The 19,260-nt window shown below is 39.3% G+C and overlaps 1 protein-coding gene across 8 annotated transcripts in view; it reads right to left on the reverse strand.

Annotated features, from left to right (window-relative positions):
- The window catches only part of map4k2 (mitogen-activated protein kinase kinase kinase kinase 2), a 49,140-nt gene that overhangs the window by 17,109 nt on the left and 12,771 nt on the right, over window positions 1-19,260 (reverse strand). For 7 of the 8 annotated variants that reach the window (XM_015047016.1, XM_015046979.1, XM_015047007.1 and 4 more), the window contains exons 4-15: window positions 12,282-12,346; window positions 11,922-11,977; window positions 11,372-11,419; window positions 11,231-11,273; window positions 10,392-10,464; window positions 8,358-8,489; window positions 8,166-8,228; window positions 5,544-5,625; window positions 5,067-5,183; window positions 4,309-4,387; window positions 1,112-1,170; window positions 975-1,021 (exon numbers count right to left, since the gene is read on the reverse strand). In XM_015047016.1, coding sequence (XP_014902502.1) covers window positions 975-1,021; window positions 1,112-1,170; window positions 4,309-4,387; window positions 5,067-5,183; window positions 5,544-5,625; window positions 8,166-8,228; window positions 8,358-8,489; window positions 10,392-10,464; window positions 11,231-11,273; window positions 11,372-11,419; window positions 11,922-11,977; window positions 12,282-12,346 — 864 coding nt within the window. Of the gene's footprint in view, window positions 1-974; window positions 1,022-1,111; window positions 1,171-4,308; window positions 4,388-5,066; window positions 5,184-5,543; window positions 5,626-8,165; window positions 8,229-8,357; window positions 8,490-10,391; window positions 10,465-11,230; window positions 11,274-11,371; window positions 11,420-11,921; window positions 11,978-12,281; window positions 12,347-12,638; window positions 12,655-19,260 lie in introns of those variants that run through there. The other variant, XM_015047023.1, reaches the window with a different exon arrangement.

Here is a 19,260-nt window from a genome sequence, read left to right on the forward strand (position 1 = left end):
TGAGATAACAAGTCGTTGTTTCGAGATAATAAGACAGGTTCTCGCGATAATAAGTCGGGATCTCGCGATAATAAGTCGGGATCTCGAGATCTCGACTTAGTTTCTCGGGATCTCGCGATAATAAGTCGGGATTTCTTTCCTTTTTTTTTTTTCTCCATGTCCCCTTAGGGGCTCCGTAGTATTGAACCAAACAGGAGTAAACATAATTATTCCATATGAACAGAATATGATTTGGGGTGACAAAAAATAATGTTTCTTATTAATACTTCTGTGTGGACCTTCAAAGGCTGCTCAAAGTAAGATACTGTTGTTGCTGTAGTATTTATTTGAAGCTCTCTTGGGTTTTTTCCTGTCCCTGTTTTTGGCTAATTGCAGGAACATCAGCTTTGGTCACTAAAACTGGATCAACTAAAACTGGTCAGTTTATTTACATTCTACCTGGTCATGCGTGTGTATTCATAGGGAACAGTTTCATTGCTGACAAAGTGCATGACTACAGATTGGAGCAAGAATTGTCTGAAATAAAGAAACATTCCCAGGCGTAACACAGGATAGGTTTGGTCATTCCTGCAGTCACTGACCCGATGACTCAGCTTGTTTTCAGAACAGACCCTGAAACTGTAACTGTTCTGAAACAGTACGGCCAACTTAAACAGTAACCTCTTTAAATTGATGTTTTAAAAATCCCAAGACTTAAACAACATTTTCTGTGATAACCAGCTAAATTATGTAATAAAGACATTTGACTGTCTTCTGAAAATAAACAAACCATTATCTGTATGTGTATAAAACACACTAAACAATAAAAATATATACTGTAAGTGGATAAGAAATATTCGTCTTCCACAGTGTTTTCCCCGCTAGTTTCATTCAGAAAAAATCACTTTGTCAGGTAAAGGCACATTAAATAAAAAATGACTTTCCCCGATATGTTTTAATACGGAATAAGGATTAAAAGGAACAAAACAACTTACGGTGAGTTCTCTTCATCTCCAGACATGCTCCAGTCATCATAGGAGCCCTGCAGAAAGCAGAGCAAAAACACAGCCATCAGTCATGCTAATGAAGTGCCACATATGTCATCAGGAGCAGAGCAGTCAGAATGCATTACCAAGTCAGGATAAGGCTCTGTGACTTTTCTCAGTGGACGTCCAAACTTTATTTGGTCAACTGCAAAGAGAACATCAGAGTTGATATAAATTCTGTGGATGAACATGTTTGTACACAGATTTTACACAGCAGCTCAGTGGATCAGTAAATGTATCACTTGTTTTTTTCTGCTCTGACTTGACTGAGACACAAAGTGTGAAGATTGTGTTTGACGTCTAACCACAGTGAGCCTGAGCTGACTTCACAGAGCGTTTGAAGCAGCAAATGAGGAAACCGTTAAACCAGAAAGCAGAAGCTGCTGTCTTATATCATCCCAGTTAACTCACAATGTTTCTGATCATCTGCTTCAGGCCAGGAGGAAGGATTAGCACCGAATGCTCTGCAGTAGTTTTCTTAAACTTAACACTATGTGGGAACTATAAATAGAACAAGGAAATGTCAGGATTTTGCACATCATGTTCCTTTAAGAAATGAAAGTACATGCTTGGGATATTTTCCTCTTCTCTGGCAGTCAGTGAGTTTACTAACTGTGATGTGAAGATCAACTGAGAGTTCAAACACTCTGCTATACCAACAGGGAACATTATGTGCCTTTTAGACACACTGCGCTGCCATAGATCAAAGCTCTTTAGTTGGAAAAAGTTGATTCTCCACTACAACAACCATATCACTAAAGTACTCAGCAGAGAGACAGAACCATCACAACAATAAAAATTCAGACTGCAGCACAACCTAAGCATAACCTCAGGTTTCCTCTGACTGTAATGATTCAACACACAGTTAGACACAGAGCAAATTTTCACTGGATGAGTGAAGCTTCCTCTCTTAAGTTGACAGATCCCTCTGTGATTATAGCCATGGTTTGGTTGCTATGCATATGTTGGACCACAAGGAACAGAGAGACTGGTAATAAGACTGTGAGTCCCAGGAGAAAGAGGCATCTTTCTCCTGGGACTCCAGTGTCACTTTGAATCGTAGGTTCCCCAAACAGAGACATCGTCTGACTGTGTTACTGAATTGATGTTCCCTCTACTCCTTTTGCTCCAGCCTCAGAGATAAAAAGAGAACAGCTTAGACACTTCACTTTTTATTTATCCCACCTTCCTGAGAGAGAGAACAAGCAACAGCCCCTCAAGCTGACCCCATCACTAGCCAAGCAGCCTGCACCTTTATTTCCCCAGATGAAACGACACTCCTTCAGCTGCTAGCTGACAGTTCCCTGGTTTTCCCCACAAACGCTGCAGTTTCACCAGGAAATGCTGCAAAAGCCCCTCTGACCACAACACAGGTGGAGACTGCCTGGTTAGTAAGGATGACTAAAGTCAGAGGTTATGTCTGGGCAGAGATAAGTTAGCTTAGGATAAATAACTTGAATATTGTTTCTGAATGTGTGTTACCTTTGTGTTTTTACATTGTTGATGATTAAATCTGAGCAGTAAGCCAAACTTTATTCTAATAAGTTTGATCTCTTTGGTAATGTGAGCTTGTCCGTATTACTATTATTTTCTTTCTTCTCTTTTTACCAACCTAAATAAAAAAGTTTTAAAATGTGAGTTTGTTAAAAAAAAATCCTTCAGCATTTTTAAATTGATCATAACTAAACCTGCTGTTGCACAATGCATATCCTGTGTTAATTCTGCAGCTTACAGTTCACAAACTGAGACACTGCAGCAACGCAAAGCCAAGGTGATGTAACTGCACAAAGCTTGGTGTATTGGGTGTGGTCAGCAGTGGTGAAGAAAATATCAAAGATCACACTCATGCTGTTTCATAATGTTCCTTGCAGCCAGATGGCAGAAAGTAAAGAAACGGGATCAGCAACACAGGCCTGAGTCTACGAGAGAAAGTTTGGATGCAGACATGTTTACTTAATCTGTTATCTTTGTAAGATGCTGAGGGTTCCTGCCAAGAGGAATATAAAAGGTTAGATTCTTTGAACATATGAACTCTGAAAACAATTAAAGTCCCAAGATACAGAATTTCATTCTACGCCAGAATGGAACTTGCAGCTTGTGTTACTGATAATGGATACATTCTTCATTTTTGAAGGAATATTTATGACGTTCTGAGCCAAACATTTTGTCAGCATGCACAGGCCTGCGATCCACCAACTCACCACATTCTTACCCAACCCAGTTCCACACTGACACTTCAAACACAGAGCCAAGCTTTGCAGCAGCAGCCCTCTGAGTCGCCTGAAGTAAATCTGAGGTATGGGTGTTTGTGGCTTATGTGTGAACACCAGACTGATGCATGACAAAGCAGTGGTCTGAATGTCAGGCTAGTCTGTTACACCAGACACACTGTGCAGGCCGGCAGAATGAAGTCACTGGGTGACTACATAGAAGCACTTGTGTCTGTCACACAGCAGGCATGTTCTTAGTGCCATCCTCTGCCTTCATCCCACATGTACAGAGCAGCTACAGGACAGCAGCAGCCTGACTGAGAGCTTGTTGTGCTCCTCCCAAATATGGCTCATGCCGCTCTGGACACGGAGGGTCATGGGAGACAATGGAGCCACTTTTCAGCAAGTACAAGCAGCAAACACAGGAATTTCTCCGTCTGCTATACAAGAACCACCATCAAGTGTACGTTCACATACAATGGAGTTCAAGAACAAACTGGACGTTCTTACAGAAAATATACCAACATATAAAACAGCCAAACTGACTGAGAGTTAAACGTTGGGAAACACTGGTGCTATTTTTCTTTCTGACATCTACTGTTAAGCCCAAAATTATTCATACCCCAAAATATTTAGATTTAAATTGTATTTTATTCAATCAAAGAGTTTGTTTCTGACAGGAAATGAGACAAAACATTGCAATGCAATTTTTATTGGCATTACAACAGTCAAGTCCTGGTTATGGTTGACGAGCAGTATTTTGTGTGTATTTGTATGATTTATTGATTTTTGGTGATAAGCTTCAAGGTTTTCATGTTTGAAGGCTTCCTGCCATCACCCTAATCATCTAAAGCTGCCATCACAGATTCTCTGTCAGACAGATACGATGAGAGCGATGTTACATCCTCCTGCATCAAGGTCAGAAACAACTGGAAGCAGAAACCAAGAGACCAACATCTAAAGAGAGGACTGGGACAGGAAAAACCTGCTTCCATCAGGTTGGACTCTGTTTGGATTGTGACTCATGTCTGTGTGTGTGTGTGTGTGTGTGTATGTGTGTGTGTTGAACTCACATTGTTCTTCAGAAGGGGTCCTCTCTACAGGCAGATGTTTTCCTGCTGACTGAATCTTGTCTGGAGACATTTCCCCAATCTGTCAACAGCACCAGACCCATCAGTGTTTCACACAGGGATGGCAGTAATAATACAGAAAACGAAATGAAATTTTAACTGCAGTGCTGTGAAAACATGTTCATCTCCTTCCTGATTTCCTTTTTTTTTTGCATGTTTGTCACACTTATTATTCACAAATGGTGAAAACATGGAACAGTGGTGATCCAGTAGCGCTCAGCCAACCATAATTATCCCAAGAACTCAGTGACGACTCATACAAGAGGTCACAAAAGACCTTATAAAGTTCAAAAATGGCCAAAGATGAAAACCACTGCTGGTGAAAAACAACGAGCTGGACTCAGCTTCTCCTAAATTCATCTTGATGATCCCAAAGACTTCTGGGAAACTCACATTGTTGGCTTCTTTGTCATTAGCACATTTAGCAGAGTACATGAGTTTAATTGACTAAGACCTTTCTCCCGGCTCTGATTGGTTGTTTTTGGTTGAGCGATGCATTTCTTCAGACTGCAATAGCAGCACAGGAAGGAGGTGGAGGAGATCAATCTCATCACAGATTATCTGTCTCATACCAAACTGTCGCAACATGGAAGGAGTTTTAGCAAATATGTATAAAAATATATTCTTTGTAAAAGTTTCATTATGCAGCTTTAAAGAAATATTTAAATGTTGCTGAGCCCTGATGAGTCTCAGTCACTGACCTCCAGCTCGCTGTCATCGATGCTGTGTGTCAGAGCACTGTGCAGCTCTGGGTTGTTGGCCATGTCCAGCAGCTCAATGATCAGGTTCCGGGTCAGCAGCTGGGTCACAAACGGATGCTGAAACCACAACAAGATATGCTGAGCTTTCTCCATAAATGGTTCAGAGACACAAGTCACTGCTCCAACAACGGCTTTACAGTTTTTTCTGAGCTGAAGAACTAAAAAAAACTAAGCAGTTTTTGTTTAGTTCTTTAGAAAAATTTAGAACTAGATTCTTTTTGCAGTTTTCATTACATCATTTTAATGCTTTACAATATAAATTCCATCTTAACTTCAACCTTTCTTCAGTCACAGAACCTCTGTCAGACTTATTTTTGTCTGTATAGCTGAAGCTCAAATTGAGCTCATAAATATTCAAGACATCTTTTTGTAAACTCTGGTGGCTGATTAATTATAAAGTAGGAAGAGCCATTTAACCTGCAGCAGTGTCTCTGCTGAAGGTCTTTTACGGGGGTTTTTATTGAGAGCCATCTTCACAAAGCTGTGGAAACCTGCAGACCTACAAAGAGAGGAGAGTGACAGGAGGAATAAAAACAACAGGTGAGAACATTCATTATTTCCATGCATAATATGATTGTGAATAAAGTATAAACACTTTAAATAATAATGTTAGGTTGTTTCCTCCTGCCAGACACTGAGCTATGATCAAGATGGACAAAGAATCCCGCAGCAGGAGTAGACGCCCCGGGGCCACAGATGGGCTGAAGACTGTGCTTTGTAACCTCTAAGTTCCAAAGACTGTGGCTCAAACCACAAAGGCAAAGAATGTGGTCAGTGAGAATCCATCAGAGGAAAAGAAGACTGAACTCCAGTCTGCCTTCCACTCAAGGAATCTTTAAGACATTTTCCAGAAGATCCAATCTGACTGGTGTATAAAAACCGCTCGGTCTCCAATAGCCTCCACTCAGCATCCTTCAGTTCCAGCATTAGTGAATAACATGTTAGTTAAACTGATTTAATTTTACTCTTTGAATCTGCACTACTGAATTAAGCTGCACTTGCAAATAATTACTGAAGAAGCATCTAAAATCTTAGACTTGGGCCTTCAATTATTTGAGTGGTGGTAAAAATGGTGTTTAGGTATAGTTCATAAATTTATGGAGGTTTTCAAAGGTTGTCCTAAGCCCAATGTAATTAAAACAACATCCCTGAGGCTCCATACGAGTCACTAATGATGCCTGACTCAGAGTCAAGGGCAAGTTGCAAAACAGAAAGAGATCGACCGTTAATGGGTGAGGTCTGTGAATCCTAGCTGACCGCATGGCTACTTAATCTGACTAATTCATTGAAGGGAGAGGGGTGGGGATCCTTAAACCAGAAAGAAGGATTTTCTTCAGATCCAGGTCAGGGTGAAACTCAGCAGGTTTAGGAATCTCGGTAACCAGATGAAGAGCTGATGTTAACCTCTCAGGGTAAGGAGTTGGTTGAAGCAGCTTTAAGAGTGACAGTTAGTCTTTAATATCGCTGAGGAACACTGGCTGAGCAAAAGGCTTGAGACAAGGAACCTTTTATTATATCTGATAAATAGTCAGATCCAGGTTTAAACTGACAAAGGCTTTAAGGTTTTGGTCCTGTAAAAATATTAACCCTTTTCTAAACAACTGCCTCCCAAATTCTGCTGCTTGACAACTGAAACTGATTTTACTGCTTTAAATCAATCTCTGTGTTTTGATAGTATCCCAAAAGTCAATTACTGAATCCCCCAAACCATGAGAGATCCTGAACTGGGTTTTCTGTCATCATTCCTAGTTAGTAAAGGCCAAACGGAAAGGAAGACATTTGGTTAGAGTTCAATGTGGCTTTCCAAGTAAGCCTGAATGCCCTTCAGTGTGGGTGAAAACCAGGGAATCTGGAGGTTAAAGGAGAGAAAGAGGATTTTATGTGTAGAAGCTTTGCTATGAGGCATAAGATGGGAGTGGGAGGCCAGGTGTGGTCTTTTCCCAAAAGTTTCATTAGTACCACTTTAACACTTACTGACATGGTTGTCCCCTGGCTGCATGTGGACATACTAATAATATATAAACCACAATTTCTAATTCTTCAAAATTTGATAGTCCTTTCATAAAACACACACCTGTCTTTTGTCCAATTCTTGTGTAAAGTTGCATCCCTCAGGTGTCATTTGTTGTTTTTTTTCTAATTTCAAACATGCAAATATTAAACAAAAATAACTAAATACAATGTAAACAAAGTGACCTCAAACCTCCACATACGCCACACACTCATACACTGGAGCTGAGGGAAGTTTGTATTCACTGAATCCCACCTCACTTTAGTTTAGTTAATAAGTCTACACATCAATACTCCTAAATACAACATATAATCAGAGACTATAACTAAATAATAGTAGTAGAACCACGTCCTTTATCTGACCATTTCAAACTCACTAATCTAAAAGCACAAGTTTTTAGTTCAGTGTTTTTTTCTTAAATTTCTCCATTTTGCTCAGACGTTTTAAGCACAGATTGAAAAGTGTGCTGAAAAATTGAAAAAAAAAAAAATTCTATTAGAAAATGAAGCAAAAGAAACTAATGTCTCTCTGTGACAGACAGTAGCAATGCCCCGGTAAACGGCCCCAAAGCCTCGTGATCTCCTGATGTCTGCCAACGGGCTTATCACAGAAATGATTCATTTGAAGGACAACAGGTTTTAAAAATGAGACATTCCATCAGGATTTAACTTTTTTCTTTGTTTCATCTGTAAGGCCTATATGAACATTTGTTTCATTCACAGAATTTTAATTACCTATATATTCCATGTTTATTTTATATTTACTAATAAGAAAAGAAGAATATCTTCTAATTTCTCATCACGATTGCAGACTGTCTATATGTCAGCTATATGGATTTAAAATGTAATCCATGTATAAGTTCTGCTAAGAAAGATTCCAATAAGAACAAATTATAATCTAAAAAAAGTCAGACTGTCTGACAAACTACATGAACGATAATTTCCTGTTTCACAGAAAGGTTCATCTTCATCTTTGGACCATTTCACCTGCTACTCTGCATCATTTTTAAGCAGCTCAGTAAAACTTACCACTTGGTTTTATCCTTTAGTTTTGGAGGCTGGAAACTGCTTTTGGACATCAGCATCAATGCTCTGAAACACATTTCATTACAGAGGATAAATTGACCTTTATTGCTCGCCATAATGTGTTTTCTGTATTGTTCTCCGGAGTCCAGTTGTCTCCTGTCTGAGTCACTCTGCCAGCTGTCTGTGCTGACTCACCTCATTGGGTGGAGGTCAAACATGGGCGGCTGGAGCTCAGCCAACTCGATGGCAGTGATGCCAACAGCCCAGATATCACACAAGTGGTTGTAGCCGCCCTTCTTCTCCACTGCAGCCACCTCTGGGGCCATCCTGAACAGGGAAAGGGGAGGAGACTGCTGGTCAGACCAGTGAAACCAGTGGTCAGAGTGAAGTAAACACTTTAGGATCCATAAGACATCCGAGTTTAAGGTTTTCTGAGTCAGCTGACAGAGCAATGTAACAAACAACATATTTCAAAATAGATTTTACACACTCTATGACCCCATATGTTTATGATGCATGCTGGTTGTTTGGATTCACTGGAGCTGGTTCTAATAAAAGCGGAAAGGTTCTGTGTCCTCTGCAAGTTTAGTCCTGCTGTGTGTGAGTGTGTGTGAGAGTGCGTCTTTTGTGTTTCTGCTCCTGCTGTTTCCGTACAAGGTTCCAAAATCAGTGTAAGCTTCAGCACAAACAGAGAGAGAGAGAGAGAGAGAGAGAGGGAGAGAGAGAGAGAATGTTCTCATATTCCTGACTGGTGGGAACCAGTCCTTATCTCACTCTGCTGTAGATCAGATAGATCTCTTCAATGAATCATTCTGGATGGTGGTGCTGTTGGCAGGTAGGAGCTCCAGTAGCAGTCAGTCTTGCAATAAATCTGAAGAGGCTTCTGACTGAAGACTGTTGCTGTGTGACAGTTCTTTGACTCTGATGACATGCTAACAGCTCAATATCCATGAAATGCTGACCACATCTGTGTCTGGTCGTCTGATTAGAAAGCCGAGTGTGTGCAATGTTTCTATAGCAACGGATCATTTGCTAAAGTCCTTTGTTATATAAAGAGTGGAATAAGAATAGTAATATATTTCAAGTGTCATGAACTTACATTTTACATGCTAACATAACATTAAGCCAGTTGAACAGTGTCATGATAAAATGCTAAAGTTCTCACAGAGCTGGAAGAACAGATGAGAAAGAGAGGAAAAATAAAATAGGCCTATACTACCATCTGACATGCATCTCTGCATACACTGTATATTAATGTACCTTGTAATTCTGATGAAGTAAAGCTCTGTTGAGCGTTTTAATTTAAGACTGTTTGATTCTTCCAACAAACCCATGAACACAGCTGAAGAACAACAACATGAACAGCTCTATGGCGCACAAGGCTTCCTGCAAGTCTCACAGGATTTCTGAGGATATTTTGCAGATTTTCATTTCAGTTCAAGAAGAATACTTTGCATGGAGAGCAGTAATTTCTTCAAACGTTTGAGAGAATACACGAGGAGGGGAAAAAAAAGAAAAAGTGATAGGTCTAAAAACTAACAGGAATGCTAACCTGAATGTTTAACACAATCCAGACACATCCTTGATAAAGCTACTTCATTTATCATCTTGGGAAATCGTCTTTTTCATGTAATGCTGCTGTTTTAGTTTTGCAAACTTAAGTCAAGAATAAACAACCAATGTCCAAAAAAAAAAAAAACCTCTGAAATATGTTTAAAAGGCCTGGAAAACTATTTTCAAAAATGTCTCTTTAGCTGGAAAGGAAAAGGAGCCGAGGCCGGATTAAGAACAGTAGAGAATATTCCCTTCTTGGGGACATTCCAACCTTAACTTCAGGGGGAAAAAAAGCAAAGCAAAGCATTCAAATGGAATAAATGAGAAATTATAGAACAAGTATTTTTTTACAGGAGGGACATACAATAATAAAAAAAATATTAAAAAAAAAAAATAAAATATGTGTAAATGACATACTTAACCTTAAAAAAAATATGCTTTGACAAACCGACATTAGTTGTCTGAAGTAAACAGAGGTTCACTATTCAAGCACAGTCTGTTAAATGAATCATTTAGCAATTCTAAAGACATGGAGTCCAAGCTGCTTGTTAGGCCAAACCTGCACCACGCTCTGCCTGTCAGACTGAAGTATGAAACATTAGATTGATTGTTTGAAGCATGAACTCCACTGTCTGTCCCAGACACCTCCAACATCAACAGTTTGGGTCAACTCACCAGTAAGGAGTTCCAATAAAAGACTTTCGTTTGGCCACTGAAGCGCTAATCTCTGCTGCCACTCCAAAGTCAGCTACACACAGCAGGAAGAATACAAACACACAGTCATGCTGGAGGCTGAAATCCAGCACAGATAGCTTCAGACATGCCATGGAGTCGATGTGAACACTGGACAAACACAACTTATTACCAAGTAATTTTGGTCTAGTTAACTTAAAACATGCTCTTACTTCTTGCTGTAAGGTTTCTTGTAAGATCATTTTGTTCTGTATTATTTCAAGTTTACAAAGACATTTAGGTAACACTTTATTTGACGCATCAGACTGACATGACACTGTCATACACGTGACATAACAGCTGTTATGAACATGAAGGAGTCTTCATGACTGTTGTAATGCAAAGTTGACCATTTTAATGGACTTTTAATGCAACTTTGCAATATAAGTGTCATTATTTACCGAATGACACTTCATGACAACACTTGTAAACAGACATGAAGACTCCTTCATCTTCATGACAGGTGTTAAGTCATGTTTATGACAGTCATGTCAGTCTTATGCACATCCCGTCAAATAAAGTGTTGCCTAAATATCTTTGTAAACTTGAAATAATACAGAACAAAATTATCTTACAAGTAACCTTACAGCAAGAAATGAGACAATATTTTAAGTCAATAATTGCTTAATATTGATGAAAAAGTTCTAGTTCCATTGGTAGATTGTTTCACTTGTTACATGAGAAAACTGTTATTAGAAGTGAAATTATCTCCCAGTGGAGCTAGTGCTTTTTCATGCAGTGTAAGTGTCTGTGAAGGTGTGTAAGTGCAGATCTCTACTTGCCCAGCTTGACGTCACCTCGTTCAGTCAAAAGGATGTTAGCTCCCTAGAAGATGCAGACACACATCTAAGTTTGCATACACAGTATATCCCACAGTTTACCAGATTTTATCTCTACCCCAGTCAGACTCAGAGATGCCATACCTTTATGTCTCTGTGCATCTTGCCTGTTTCATGCAAGTGATACAAACCCTGAAAAAAAGGCAGAAAGTAATTTAGATAAACTCCATACAAATATAGTTTTTATTATGAATTATCTTAATTCAAGTATGTTAAAGATTATGGAAGATTCAACTGTCAGGGAGATCCAGATCTATAAAGCATCCGACTCACTGTCTAAAACAGTTAAGCAGCAAATCTAGAACCCAGAAGAAACAGCTGTACTGGGCATGTTGTCAAGACAACCTGCCATCCCTGTTGGATATGAACTCGGCCTGTTTGTCTTGCAAAGAGCATTGAGATAACATTAGAACTGGTGCTACATTTACAGGGAAGGTCATTATGGTTCATTCATGGCTCCATGAGAGGATTAACAAAGCCTGATTACCCAGTGAAGACCACAGAGTCTATCAGTGTGCCACAATGACAGTAAGACACTAAGGTTTAGCTGGTAGGCTGCAGCAATATTTCTGTTTAAAGTTAACTTTAATAAAAAATCATCAGCAGTGAGATGCTTTGAGCCAAAAAGCCTTACCTGAAGGGTTTCCCTGCACACGAATGCGATCTGTTTCTCTTTTAGTGGACCCGTCACTGCAAACAACAGTTTGATTAACAGCTTAGAGACCAAAAAACCTGAATGTTTTTTTTTTTTTTTTTCCTAAAGTTGGCCTTTCTTTCACAATAATAAGAAAGTGGAAGAATTCTGGAATTTGCTAATTATAAAGTTTATTTTAAGTTTACATCATACAGTTTGGTCTAATTTTATAAGATAAGTGCCAAAGTATAAATTGAAAAGAAAATTCCTCAGAATGAGAAACATATCAGAACAAAATGAATGTCAGTTAAACAGGACGACTTCAAGGTCAGCCATAGAAAGCACTAAGTGTGTTCATACCTTGGTACATGTCCTGAAGCGACCCCCCCCCACAGTACTCCATACAGATCCACAGCTTGGTGTTCCTGTGGAGACACAAACCTTTCACTGCTGCTGAAATGGTAGCTTAGTGTCAAGACATAAATAAATCCAACATGAATCAACTAATGTCAGACTCCTGGCAGCCTCTCTAACGAGCTCCCAGCTTGTCTTTTAAACATGCTTTTTCTTCAGCAGTGGAGTCTTACATGATGAAAGTGCAAACAGGCCATGATGGTTGGATGCATTACATATTGTTTTTTTTGTTTTTTTTTTTATTTTATTTTTTAAACAATTGTGCCTGCTAATTGTTTAATTAGCAGGCACAATTGTTCATACCTTGGTACATGTCCTGAAGCGACTTCAGAAGGAGGGGAGACCTCCTTCTGAAGGTCTCCCCTAGTGGTCTGTGGCTCTTAAACACTGATAATTATTTTTGCTCTGCTGTATAAAATTTTGCAGCGATCAGCTGGACGAGCCCAGTTTATGGCTGAATAACGAACAGTGCTCACTTTGCAGATGGACTGGATGGATTGGATAATAATGTGGAATTGAGCAATGATGTATTTGAGGTTCTTTGCCACCTTTCTGCAAATTATATTTTAGTTGAAGGATACAAATGGCAGGAAAATCCAGCCAGATCAGGTGAACCTTATTTCAGTTTAAATGTTGAAAGGTGTGAACCTAAGAGGACTGAAACTGAATTATAAGGTGGTTCAACACAGAGCATGAGGGTCTAACAGTACACAACCAAAGAACCACAGCCTGTATAAACACCTTTATATGTGTTTAGGATTTTCATATATATTCCCCCCCCTCCCAGATAAATGTGTTTTTCAGTTGAATTGAAAAGTGTACATGTCGTAGTAAATGTGCAGATTGTTTCCAAATGATTCAAAATCTTCTATCAGAAAACATGACATTTTAACATGGGAGTGTAGAGGATTTCAACCCGAGCTCTGATTAATTCACTGCTGTAAAGAAGCAGCTTTTAATGTATTACATATTTAGTCTATCATGTAAGTAAGTTGATAGATACAGTAGGACATGCTGCTGCGTCGACTAAAACCAGTGGCTAAATCCAGCTTCATCGTGGGGAATATAAACATTAAACTGCCAAACATTTCCATCTGTGTACAATCCCAGTAGCTTCCCCCGTGTTNTGACTTCCGGTTATGGCGCTGAGATGAGCAGACGCATTGAACTAGAGCTCCCAACTCGGTCGACTAATTTCCCCTTTGCCAGAGCTGAATTTACCCTCTAAGACCGATTATTCTATGATGAAAAGGGGAAAGGCATCGAAAAGTAACGTTAAATTAAAACAGACATACGAAACAAGCGAGAGAAATTCACTACTAGACGAAGGCGTAACTACGCAGCACATGGCTATGGAGGGGCTTCAAGCTAGCATCGGAGCTATTCACAAAGAGATTGTAGCTATCCGTGCAGACATGAAGGAAGAGCTGTGCGGCTTTCGTGAAGACTTCTCTACCGACATGAAAAGAGATTTAAGAAGTTTCCGAGAGGAAATTAATGGAAAGCTAAACGAAATCGTGTTGGATTTAAAGGAGAACCAAAAGAGAGCGGAGGAGTCGTTACAACGTGTGGCAGAATTGGAGGAGTGGTCCGCGGCGGCGAAAGAGGTGCTGTCTCAAACTATAAACAACCAAGATAAAATTCAAGCCAAACTGACTGATTTAGAAGCACGTTCACGTAGAAACAACATCCGTGTGTACGGGATTCCGGAAGACACAGAGGGAGATAATCTGCTGGAATTTATGGAAGGCTTCATTAAGGCCGAGCTGTCACTCCAGGATATCGATTTAGCCATACAGCGCTGCCATCGGGCTTTGGGTCCCAAACCACCGCAAAATGCGAACCCCCGCTCCGTGGTGATCTCCTTTCTTGCATTTAGAACCAGGGACTTGGTGCTTCGTGCCGCGTGGAAGAAAGGAGAGATTCGTCTTAGCCAGCAGCGGGTTTATTTCGATCAGGACTACCCGGCAGAGACCCAAAAGAAGAGGAAAGCTTACGCCCCTATTAGAAAACTTCTGAAAGAAAAAGGTCTCCGTTTCCAAACCCCGCCACCGGCTAAACTCCGTGTGTTTTTTGATGATGGCCCGATCACGTATGGCAGCGCGGTGGAAGCCTTGAAGGACCTGCAGAGGAGAGGTCTCGCTCCCGAGTGCAATAGCAACGTTGGTGTACCTGCGGCGGCGCCGATGGAGATATTGGACAGACTGTCCTGGGTGACGGTGGAGGCCAAACGTCGGAACACCGACGCACACAGAGAGAGAGCACGGAAGAAACTCAGCGGATTTCGCCTTGAAGCTGGAGACACAACCGCCTTTTCAAGCTAAGCACCGCTCGTTAAAACTATTGCGGTAAGATAAGGATCACAATGACTGACCCAGAATGTGGACTAAGATATGAATATTTGCGTATAGAGACGCTGTCAGACATTATCATAATAATCCTTTGTTTAGCCTTTGCCAATGTTAAGAAATACGTTACTGATTTAAAATAAAGTAGATAATACATGACTGTTTTTGGGAGCCGGTTTAAAGGCTCTGATCGTGCACTGAGATTATACTCGTACGAGCTATGTCAGTTTGCACTGGAGAGACCCCCCATGAGAAGAGTCCCATGGGGAATTTTCTCTTCACCCAAGACTCCTTAATGAGTCGTTTTGTTGTGGAAGTCGTTCCTGTTGTAAGGTTAGAAGTTACAGGTTCTTTGTTTTTGATTTTTATAAATGTTCTGCTGTTATGGTCACCTTGGATGTGTAAGTTAGAGGGATTTATTCATTTAAGGATTTATGTTCCAACAGCAATATAAATTTATAACTATTAATGTTCACGGGTTACAGAATCCAATTAAAAGAGGAAAGCTTATAGCTAAAATGAAGAGAGAACAACAACAAATAATCTTCTGGCAGGAAACCCACTTAATCAAAGAGAGCCATGAAAAATTTAAAAAAATGGGTTTTAAAAGGACATTTTACTCATCCTACTCAAATGGACACGCTAGGGGTGTGGCAATATTAATTGCAAATAATGTGGACTTCCAGGTATCTAAACAAATTACAGACAAGGAAGGTCGTTTTGTTCTGGTAAAGGGAACATTAGACTCAAATGAAGTAACTTTACTTAACGTATATAGACCCCCAGGACATGACAGAACCTTTATTGATAAAATGCTCGACCTCATATTGGCAGAAGCATCTGGTGTTTTGATATGTGGAGGGGACTGGAATGCTCAACTGCATCCTTCCTTGGATTCCTCAAACCCTTTAAAAAAAATCAACCCAGAATCTTTGTATATAAAGAAAATGATAAAAAGGATAGGCCTATTTGATGTCTGGAGGGAATGCCACCCATTGGCTAAGGAGTTCACCTTTTACTCTCACTCACATGGCTTTTATTCAAGAATTGACTATTTTTTTCTATTTAGAGCAGACAGATATAGGGTCCTAGACTGCAGTATTGGTACCAGAGACGTGTCGGATCACTCAGGGGTATATTTGACACTACGTTTAGATTCTCATCCTAAGACTACAATTTGGAGACTTAACACAGCTTTGTTGAACGATGATAAATTTGAAGAATTTGTTAACAAGGAATTCACAGATTACCTAGATTTCAAAGACAGCAATGAATTGTCCCCAAGTATATTATGGGATGCGGCAAAAGCAGTACTACGTGGGAAAATTATTATGTGGGCATCAAGGAAGAAAAAAGAGAAATCTGAGCAATTCAATGACCTGACAAAACAGCTAAATATTCTAGAGCAGAAACATATTGAAACCAAAGACCCCTCCTTGCTACAACAAATTGCAGCAATAAAAGGGGAGCTAAATAGAAAACTCAATGATAAGGTTATACTTAATCTCAAATACGTAAAACAAACTTATTATGAAAATGGACCTCGAGCAAAAAAAATATTAGCCTGGAGACTAAAACAACAACAACTAGACAGGTCTATCTTTAAAATTAAAAATCCTATTTCTAATCAGTTGAGTTTCTCCCCGGAAGAAATACATAATTCATTTGAAATATTCTATAGGAAATTATATAGTCAACCCAAATTAACCGACCTTTCCTTAGTGAAGCAGTTTCTGGACTCGTTAGATCTCCCCTCAATTGGCATAGAGCAAAATAATTGGATATCTGCGGAAATAACACCGGCAGAGGTCGATAAAGCCATCTCAAAACTGAAAACAAGTAAGTCACCAGGTGGTGATGGATTACCAGCTGAATGGTATAAAATGTTTAGGAATTCTATAAGACCTTTGCTACTAAATTGTTTTAATTATGTGCTTAAAGGAGGTGAGACCCCTCCATCCTGGAAACAAGCGATAATATCTGTTATACCTAAACCAGGAAAGGATAAAAGTGAATGTAGCTCATACCGGCCTATCTCGGTGTTGAATACTGATTATAAAATATTCACTTCAATTATTGTTAGTAGGCTAGAAAATATCATCCCTGAACTGATTGATACAGACCAGACAGGATTTATTAAAAATAGACGCACACAGGATAATGTGAGGCGAACGTTACAATTACTCGACATTATGAACAGAAATAATTTGAAATCTTTAGCAATCAGTTTCGATGCTGAAAAAGCGTTTGATTCTGTAAGATGGGAATACTTATATCTGGTCCTACAGCGGTTTGGCTTTAATAATACTCTCATAAGTTGTTTAAAATCAATATACAGTTCGCCAGTAGCCCGGATCAAAATAAACGGTGGCCTTTCAGGAACATTCCCACTGGAACGAGGATGCCGGCAAGGATGCCCTCTGAGTCCAATTCTTTTTGCACTTTTCATAGAGCCACTTGCTCAAAAAATTAGGGAAGATCCAGAAATTAAGGGAATCCTTTTTAAGGGAAGAGAATACAAAACCAGTTTATACGCTGATGATGTTCTGGTGACCTTATCTGACCCAGATGCCAGTCTACCTAACCTCATGTCCTGCTTTCACCAATTTGGACTTTATTCAGGTTTTAAATTAAATATTGGAAAAACTCAGACCCTGTGTTTCCACTATTTACCGCGAGAGGATATAAGCAATCGGTTCAAATTTAATTGGAAAACAAAAACCATGAAATATTTAGGTATTAATATTACTAGAAACAGAAATAAAATATACAAAGCAAATTATGGCATTATAACGAATAAAGTAAAAAATAACTTGGACAGGTGGGCCCCTTTGATTCTCGATTTGTACAACCGAATAGAGATCATAAAAATGATCATTCTACCTCAACTGTTGTTCCTTTTTCAATCTTTACCAATAGAAATCCCTACAAAGCAGTTTAACGAGTGGAACCGGATCATCTCCAGATTTATATGGCGGAATAAGAAACCAAGGGTACGCTATAAAACATTACAATTACCAAGAGATAAAGGTGGGATGTCACTCCCATGTTTAGAAAATTATTATAGAGCAGCACAACTACAATTTGCGGTTTACTGGTGTGAAGAGGGATATGAAGCAAAATGGAAAGAACTAGAACTAAGTCAAATCGACATCCCCCTGCAAGCCCTGCTGGGGGATAAATACCTCTACACCAGATACTCAGAAGAGCTGAGCGCTTCTACAAAAGTCCCCCTCAGCATCTGGTTTAGAGAGTTCCGCAACCCACTTTTAGAGAGGAAAACTAGGTTATTAAGATGGATTGAACTTGATAGGGATTTTGTACCAGCACAACTTGACTCAAAATTCAATCAACTAACCAGAAAAGGCATTACATCATACTGCGTGATTTCCTCTGGAACCGATCTGGATAGTTTCCAACAACTACAAGAAAAATTTGACCTTGACAAACGAGACTTTTTCAGATATTTGCAGCTCAGGCACCACTTTAATAAGAACATTAAAATATCGGAGAAATATGATCAGGACCTCATTAACGTCTTCATTGATGCTTACAAAGATAAACCCTGCAAGAAAAAGCTGTCCAGACTATATACATGCCTAGAAGCTATTAAAAAAACATCAACATTTTATATCAAAATATCATGGGAAAGGGAGGCAAAAATATCACTGACAGAGGATGAATGGTTAAACATATGCCAAATTAACTCCACCACCACCAGCTCAGGATGTTGGAGGGAATTTTCTTGGAAGAATATTGTTAGATTTTTCACTACCCCCAAAAGAACATTTACCCAGTCCGGTAGAGCTGAGGCTGGGCTTTGTTGGAGACGATGTAATAATGTAATGGCTGACCACTTTCATATTTTTTGGGATTGCCCATTGATCTATTCCTATTGGTCAAAGATATCTAAAGAGATAAGTGTAATTCTTGGTTTCGAAATTGAACACAATTTTAAAACTATATATTTAAGTAATATACCAAAAGAACTCAGCACTCAGGATAAGTACTTGTTGAAAATTTTATTGATTGCAGGGAAAAAATCAATTACAAGAAAGTGGCTTAGTAGGACCTCACCGACATTGAGGGATTGGACAGCGATCGTTGAAGAAATTTGGGAGTTGGAAAGGCTCACCTTCTCCATCAGACTTCAGGAAAACAAAATTAAAAAATTTTGGTCGAAATGGTTAACTTATAGGAACTCGAGAATAAATTGAGTTCCATTATTACTTCATCAGGTGCGGTATGAGGAGCCAGGTGTTGAGTAGCCTGGCAGGTCTTGGTAAATATGGAAACAAACTCCCACCCGCCTGACTCCTCACAGAACTTTACATACACTGTAACCCGTTTATCAGTTATTTGTCAGTTAAGTCTTATCTTTTTGTATGATATAACTGTTCCCCTCCCTTGGTGACCTCTCTGTTGTTGTTTTTTGAGTGTCGATTACGGTCCTGGTTGTGACATTCAATTTTATCTATTTGTATGTTTATTTATTTTATTTTTATTTCATTGTATACTGTTACGGCTTGATTTGTATAAAATCCTTTTCAAAAATAAAGTAAAAAAAAAAAAAAAAA

Source organism: Poecilia latipinna, unplaced genomic scaffold (genome assembly GCF_001443285.1).
Source record: "Poecilia latipinna isolate Pla-1442-1.1 unplaced genomic scaffold, P_latipinna-1.0 Scaffold40, whole genome shotgun sequence".
Classification (NCBI taxonomy): Eukaryota; Metazoa; Chordata; class Actinopteri; order Cyprinodontiformes; family Poeciliidae; genus Poecilia; species Poecilia latipinna.